This window comes from Amaranthus tricolor, chromosome 11, assembly GCF_026212465.1.
Source record: "Amaranthus tricolor cultivar Red isolate AtriRed21 chromosome 11, ASM2621246v1, whole genome shotgun sequence".
Taxonomy (NCBI): Eukaryota; Viridiplantae; Streptophyta; class Magnoliopsida; order Caryophyllales; family Amaranthaceae; genus Amaranthus; species Amaranthus tricolor.
In genome coordinates, this window is record NC_080057.1 from 13,223,681 (window position 1) to 13,231,613 (window position 7,933).

The 7,933-nt window shown below is 39.4% G+C and overlaps 2 protein-coding genes across 2 annotated transcripts; both read right to left on the minus strand.

Moving 5' to 3' along the window:
- Positions 1-2,458: 2,458 nt before the first annotated feature.
- LOC130826509 (uncharacterized) lies at positions 2,459-4,247 on the minus strand. Its single transcript, XM_057692092.1, has 3 exons — positions 3,821-4,247; positions 3,438-3,752; positions 2,459-2,580 (listed from the first exon to the last, which is right to left on the minus strand). Exons 1-3 carry the CDS (start codon positions 4,245-4,247, stop codon positions 2,459-2,461), a joined length of 864 nt encoding a protein of 287 aa, XP_057548075.1.
- A 2,286-nt stretch (positions 4,248-6,533) lies between these two features.
- Positions 6,534-7,112, minus strand: LOC130826510 (uncharacterized). Its single transcript, XM_057692093.1, has one exon. The coding sequence runs from the start codon at positions 7,110-7,112 to the stop codon at positions 6,534-6,536; it is 579 nt and encodes a 192-aa protein (XP_057548076.1).
- Between the last annotated feature and the right edge of the window lie 821 nt (positions 7,113-7,933).

The window sequence follows — 7,933 nt, forward strand, 5'->3', positions numbered from 1 at the left end:
GGAGGTCTAGTGTTCCCAAGTTTGATAATCTAACAAAACAAGAAATTGGAGACAGCACATTGTTCCTGGATTGAAGTCAGCTGAATATGCGTCCACTGAAATTCTGTTATTAATTATATTTTCTATTTTTAGTTGATGTATTAATTAAATTTAATTTGTTGCATTTATAAATTATTAAAGTTAATTGGCAAAGTATTTTCCAAATTTTATTTACATTTTTGATAAGCCTTTAGGAGTTATATTTAGTGAATAATTGAATTTACTAAATATAGGAACAACAGCTGATGATAAGGAAGTCTTAGCTATTATTAGAATAACCGATCCTAAATTTAGTAAATAGGTAACCATCCCTAATATTAGTAAATAGCAACCATGCCTATTATTAACAAACCATAACCGTATCTATATTTACCTTAAAGTACCCGTGGTTATTATTGGAAAAAGGGAATTGCAGCTAATTTTATGGGAACTGCTGCTAAAGGGAACAATAGCTATTATTAGTATATGGGAACAGCGGTCATTATTAAGATAACCGTGGTCTTGAATTTATCAAGATTAATACCTATTTTCAGATATCAACCGTAGGATGCCCTTGGATTATAAGATCCACATTATTTTCCTTATTATTTGGGATAACGGAATAGTGGTTGGTTTCTTCCATTTTATTAGGGAATTTTGTTCTATAAATAGTAAGCTAATTCGGCTGTTCCTAAGCACATCCAACGTATGAGCTCTTTCATTCATGCGATTATTTTTGGAATTTTTACAAGAAAATTTTGTTTTAAAAATGCTAATTAATTTTATTTATTTTCTTCTGCAACTTATTGCTTTTCTTTTAGAGAATTTTTATTTCTTTTTGTAAGGGTTTTTGAGTGATATATGTAATTAGACTTGGGTGTGTCTAAGGGGGAATTAGATAGCTTTTAGTGAAGCTAGTGAAGAGTTTAGCTTTTGGTGAAGCTAAGTTAGTTGCTTTGAGTAAAGCAATAGAAAAGAGAGTTGGGCCTAGTTGATGCACTTCGAGTAAAGTAAGGTGTTTAATGTAATTGTAATGAATTGCCTTAAACATAGTGGAGAATTTAAAAATCCCGTGGGGTCGTGATTTTTCCTTCATCCTCTTCATCTCCCTCATTATTATTATCTTCCTCATCATCATCTCCCTCTTCCTATGCTCCAGGACCAAAAGACGTACTACCTCCGCCCTAAAACCGTAAACATAACCAAAATCACCTGGTGGCGGTGTGTACCACGATGGGTGCACATGATACTGGGCAATATACCCTTGCCAATAATGATGCTAATATCTGGATATTGGCTTCGCTAGTAATCGACCATGAATTGGTCGATCCGGCTTTGTTGCGCCTCTATCAAGTCAAACCTCTGATCAAAGCCGCCCATACACAGATGTAAGCACTGTAAAGAGGCCAAGACGGGATCAGGGTCGGTATGATGGGGTGAAGGTGGGGGTGGAGGTGCTACATGAGAGGTGCCACCAAACTCAAAGGTAGAGGATGCGCCTCCATGCTCAATTGCAGGTGAGGGGTGACGTTCCTCGTATGTAAAAGAAGCGCCACCTCATCTCCGGCGAAAGTACTTGTTGTGGAAAGCCTGTGGTGGTGGCCTTTCCACTGCTAGAGGGTCAGGTACCCGCCCTTCTGGTCCAAAGAGATATGTGGGACGATTGGGGATTAAGTTGCGAAGAGCTTGGGTGGGGAGAGGGATACCTATTTTTCGGTCATGAAGCTTTCACCATGTTTGACCATTTGAATGGTTTAGCCACTTAGATTGAACTAGGTTGCTCATGCTGATGGTGGTGGCCTCTCTAGGTAGTACCCCTCTCCTGTCCAACCAAAATGCATAGCAATTTAGGTGATGAGTCCGCTAAACTGTATCGGTATTCGAACATTACTAGGTTGATTAATGGTATGGCGGAATGTGTGGACTAGAAGTCTAGCTAGGTTAAAGGTAAAACCCCATGTAGGGCAGAGGAATGAGCCTAAAATAATCAGATCGTTACTATTGGCCTTATTGGACTCAGATTTGGCCGCGATAGTGAATGCCATGAACTTGAGCCAAATCCTGATAATAGGATGATGAACCTTTTTCAGAACTAAATTCTGCAGCTTAGTCAAGTGTTCTCCTGATATTAACGGCCTAATATGGGAAGGGTGCTGTTCATGGTCTAATCCTCCCCCCATGTCGTTCAGACCGAATAAATCAGCAAGCTCAGTTGTAGTGAGTTGCCCCTCAATTCCATCTATCCTAAAATAGAATGAGGTTTCCCCAAAGTCATCTTGTGTTATGGTTAAGGAACTTAAAAACTCGAGGACTAACTGAGGGTATGTTTCTCTATGCATATTGAACATAAAACCCATGTCTGTTGTTTTAAGAAAATGCATAGCATACTCAAACAATCCTAGGTTTCTAAGCACATTAGCACAAATAAACCTAATACGAATCATAGGCCTATCTTTGAGATTTGAAACTTATCTCGTTGATCTTCATTCTTTGTGGTGATGGAGTCCTTTCTCTCCTCCTTTGCCTCCTTGGTGCCATAGCTTGTTTTGGTTGATGAATTTCCTAAAACAAAGATTAAACAAGCAAAGAATACAAAATCCCTTCTAAAAAGCAAAGATTAATTAGTAGAAAGCAAATAAAAACTCAAATCTTGAATAATTTAACAACTTTTACCTCAATCCTACAAACCCTATTTGGATGGATGTTGTTGAGAATGAAGCAATGTGGATGTAATTGATGAATTTGAATAGTGAAATGTTGTTTTTGATGAGTGAATGTAGAAGGATTGAAGGGTTTTAGAGCTTATGGTTTGAGTTTTTAGTGAGAGAAAGGCGGAGGAAATGATATTGCTCGAGTGAGAAATAAGGATTTAGTCGAGCAAATTTGGTTTTAAACGTGAATTCTGTCGGAATCTGCATCTCGCTCGACCTGTCGAGTGAAATACATGTTTCATTCCTTGCATTTTGTTTTTCACCTGATGCTACTGGAAAAAATGAAGTTATTTGCTCGAGTGGTCGAGCGAGCTAATGAAGGGCTGCTCGACAGGTCAAGCAAATCCCCTATTTCACTGTAGTTGTCTGCTCATCGCTCGACCCGAGCCAACGTTGCTCGACTGGTTGAGCGGATAGGTTTTTTCAGCTGATAATCAATTAGAATACCTGAAGTGCAATGTTATATTTGAAATACCCCGTTGCTCGACCTTGCAGCATCAGTTATGCGGATTTCTCAACCTAACTAACAAAAACAAGAAATAAAAGTGAATATACAAAAACATACCATAGTTGGGTTGCCTCTCAACAAGCGCTCATTTATGGTCGTTAGCTTGACTGTTACGCATTATTCATTGAGAACACGTGCGGGCTCAAGCGGCATTACCACTGGCCCTGCTAAAGGCTCACCTGCGCGTTAGTGTTTGACACCTTGACCATTCACCTTGAATGTTTCTCCTTTCGCATTCGACAGCTCAGTGGAACCATAGGAGAATACCCTCGTGATCTTGAATGGACCCGTCCAATGTGACTTTAGTTTCCCTGGAAATAACTTTAAACGGGTGTTGAATAGTAACACCAATTGTCCAACTTCAAAGCTCCTTCTCATAAGAGCCTTGTCATGCCATCGCTTGGTCTTTTCCTTGTATAGCCTTGAACTCTCATATGCATCCAAACGTATTTCATCAAGTTCGTTGATATCAAATAACCTCTTTTCACTAGCACGCAGTAGATCATAATTAAGGGCTTTGATTGCACAAAATGATCTATGTTCAAGCTCTACTGGTAAATGGCACGACTTCCTATAGACTAACTTGTATGGTGTGGTTCCAATAGGGGTTTTGAATGCTTGTCTGTAGGCCCAAAGAGAGTCATCCAACTTATTCGCCTAATCTCTTCTTGACCTTGCAACCGTCTTCTCCAAAATGCTCTTGATCTCTCAGTTGCTGATTTCAGCTTGGCCACTACTTTGCGGATGATAGCCAAGACCAATCTTTGATAAACCCCATATTTCTTTAATACACCTTCGAATCTCTTTTCCAAAAAATGTTGTCCTCCAGCACTAATTAATACCCTCGGTGTGCCAAATCGCGGAAAAATGTGTTTCTTGAAGAACTTGGTAACCATGTGCGCATCATTGGTAAGAGATGCAATAGCCTCTACCCATTTTAACACATAAACAACTGCCAGTAAGATATACTTATTCCCATAGAAGGATGGGAATGGTCCCATGAAATCCATTTCCCATTTATCAAAAATTTAGATTTCTAGGATGTTGTCGAGTGGCATTTCATTTCTTCTTGAAATATTCCCTGTTCTTTGACATCTGTCGCAGGATTTGACATAGGTATGTGTATCCTTGAACAGAGAAGGCTAATAAAAACCACAATGAAGAATTTTTGCAGCAGTCGTGGAGGTACTAGCATGTCCTCCGCAGGGCAGATCGTGACAATGTGAGATAATAGAAGGTACATCTTCTTGTGGAACGCACCTCATTTATACCATCAACACAAAGCCTATATAGGAACTACTCCTCCCAAAAATGTCTCTTGACATTATAGAAAAACTTCTTTTTCTGCTGAGATGAGTATCCATCAGGAATGATTCCACTTGCTAGATAATTAGCCAAATAAGCATACCATAAAACACTTTTCGTGCATACAGCTAAGAGACACTCATCTGGAAATGAATCATCAATTGGAGCTTCCAAACTTGCTCCACCAGCATGAATCAGCCAGGATAAGTGGTTGACAACAACATTCTCCGCACCCTTCTTATCCATCACTTCTAAATCAAACTCTTGCAGTAAGAGAATCCACCGAATCAGACGAGGGTTAGCATCTTTCTTTGCCATCAAGTACCTCAAAGCTGCATGATCGGTGTGGACGATCTCCTTTGAACCTAACAGATAAGGCCTCAATTTCTCTATGGAAAATACCACTACCAAAAGCTCTTTCTCTGTTGTTGCATAATTCATTTGAGCTGGATCAATGTCTTACTCGCATAATAGATGGCATGCAACTTGCAATCTTTCCTTTTACCCAAGACAACCTCTACAACATAGTTACTTGCATCGCACATGATTTCAAAGGGGATGTTTCAATCTGGCGGTTGGATAATAGGAGTAGAGATAAGAGCCTGTTCCAATTTGTTAAAAGCTTCAAGGCAATCGTTAGTAAACAGGAATGGGGCATCTTTGGCGAGGAGCTCAGTTAGAGGTCTAGCAATCTTAGAGAAATCCTTGATAAACCTTTGGTAAAAACGAGCATGACCAAGGAAACTCCTTATTCCTTATTCCCTTTACATCAGAGGGAGGAGGTAAATGCTCTATGACCTCTAGTTTTGCTTTATCTACCTTAATGCCCCTGTTGAAGATAACATGACCTAACACTACCCCTTGTTGCACCATAAAATCGCATTTTTCCCAATTTAGGGTGAGGTTGGTCTCCTTAAACCTACGGAGCACCTTTTTGAAGTTGCTTAAGAATGCTTCGAAAGATGCTCCGTACAAAAAAAGTGGTCTTTTCTTGATCATCTAGATGGATACGGATCTGGAAAAATCCAGAGTATCCATCTAAATAGCAAAAATATGAATGGTTTGCGAAACGTTCCAACATCTGATCTATAAAAGGCAAAGGGAAATGATCTTTAAGGGTTGCTTTATTTAATTTTTTGTAATCTATGCACATTCTCCAACCCGTGACTGTTCTAGTGGATACTGATACACCCTTATCATTTTTTATAACAGTCATGCCACCCTTTTTGGGCACTACATGTACGGGCTAACCTACCTACTATTAGAGATAGGGTAGATTATGCCTGCGTCAAGTAATTTCTGAACCTCTTTTCTCACAACATCTTTTATATTAGGATTCAATCTCCTTTGAGGTTCTATAGGTGTGGCATGATCATCATCAAGAAATATTCTATGCATGTAAAAAGATGGACTTATACCAGTGATATCATCTATTGAATACCCTATGACACTCTTGAAATATTTAATCAATGCAATCAATTAGTCAAGTTGGGTATTATTTAATTTAGCATTAATAATTACAAGATAAGTTTCATTTTCTCCTAAATAAGCATATTTTTATGAAGAGGGAAGGGTTTAAGATCTACCTGAGATGGCATGGATCTAAACTTTTTAACCGTCACAGAAGCCTCCAAAACTGTCTCCATCAATGGTTCCATATAGAAATCTAGTTCATCTAACAACTTCTTTAAATTTGCAGCCTTTGAGCACCTTTCATCCTCAACTCCTTCTAAGATTGACCTTAAAGGGTCATCATACTGTGGATGCATAATCTCATCCCTTGCTACTTCTACTCTGTATAGTGATTCATCAGGGGGTCCTTTCATCATTGATGGAAGATGAAATTCAACGTTCTCCCCTAAGATGTTCAATGTAAGCTTACCATTGAACTCATAAAAAACAGCCCGTGCAGTTTTGAAAAAATCTCTCCCAAGAATGATAGGTATGACATGATCTTCAACAATATCCATAATCACAAAATAACAACAGACCTAGAACTTCCCTATTTGAACTGGCAAATCTTCAACAACTCTAACTGGAAACCTTACTGATCTATCGGCTAGCTGCAAAGACATCCTTGTCGGCTTGATCTCTGCATTGATCCTCTCGCATAAAGATAGCGGCATAATCAGCAAGTGATTTATTAACCAAAACTTCACCAAATTTGACTGGAATGGTGAAACTCCCGAGGTCAGCTCTTTTTTCGGCACCTTGCACTCTAAGATAGCGCTGCATTCTCCTCTTAGTGTTTCTACGCCTGTTTCTGGCAGCTTCCTTTTATTAGATAATACCTCCCTCAAAACTTTTGCATAAGAAGGCATCTCCGTGATAGCATCTATGAAGGGAATGTTTATTTCAAGCTTACTCAGAACTTCTAAAAACTTCCCATATTTTTCTTCAAGCTTGCGACGCGCTAATCTTTGTAGGAAAGGAACATGAGGTACATATACATCAGTGGTGGGCTCCTTTCTCTTCTCTAGAGCAGGTGCTGGTTGTTCCTCCTTTCCCCCCTCATCAGGTGCTTCTTTCTCTATTACCACCTCTTCTTCATCATTCTCAACAATAACCATGGGTGGAGGATTATAAGTTGTGTCGCATCTTAGTGTGACTCATTTACATGCCCGGAGGGGTTTTTCTCGGTTTGCTTGGCAGTTATCCACTAGTTTGGAAAGATTGCTTAATTGCTGTGCCATCTGTGCCATCTGATTATCAATGATTTTTTTGTTGATTGAATCTGCTGGATGGCACTAGAAGTATCAGTATTAATCTTGAACTTAGTGGCAATGAAGTTCTCCATCATGGACTCCAAATTTGATTTTTGCGGTGAGTTTTGTGGTAGAGGTCTTTGAAATCCTGGGAGTTGTTGGTTATATGTTGGTGGAGGTTGGTGATATGATGGTGGGTTCAATGATGCATTGGGATTTTTATATGAAAAGTTGGGATGATGCCTCTAACCTTCATTTTAAGTGTTGGAGTATGGGTTGAATAGTGGCTTCCCATTGTTGTAGACTCCATTAACTTGTTCGCTTGGTGACGATTCTGCTGCTGCACACTCTAATTGGGAATGACCTTGAATTCCACACTCTTCACAAGCCTTTAGTGTGTTCCCTACACTCAACTGGTCCATCCTCCTTGATAAGCGTGGACAGAGTTTTGAATGGCAAGTAATGCATCTACTTCATATTTTCCACCTTTCTTGGTATTCCTTTTATCTCTCCAATGGAATTTCGATGATATTTCCTCGATTATCTGCTTGGCTACCTCGGGGATTTTGGCCATCCAGCTGCAGCATCTACTGAAATTTGTATCTCGTCCCTTAGACCATTGTAAAAATTATGAATTAAGAGTCAGTCTAGGATTCCATGGTGCGGGCACTTCCTTTGTAACCCTT

Bases quoted from the DNA above. Each gene is read 5' to 3' on its own strand.
- LOC130826510 (XM_057692093.1), bottom strand. From the start codon at position 7,112: ATGGTTATTGTTGAGAATGATGAAGAAGAGGTGGTAATAGAGAAAGAA.
- LOC130826509 (XM_057692092.1), bottom strand. From the start codon at position 4,247: ATGGATTTCATGGGACCATTCCCATCCTTCTATGGGAATAAGTATATC. The intron at 3,753-3,820 runs GTTAGTCTATAG...GTGCAATCAAAG, and splicing joins ATTGGAACCACACCATACAA to CCCTTAATTATGATCTACTG. The intron at 2,581-3,437 runs GTGTCAAACACT...TCTTTGTTTTAG, and splicing joins ATTCAAGGTGAATGGTCAAG to GAAATTCATCAACCAAAACA.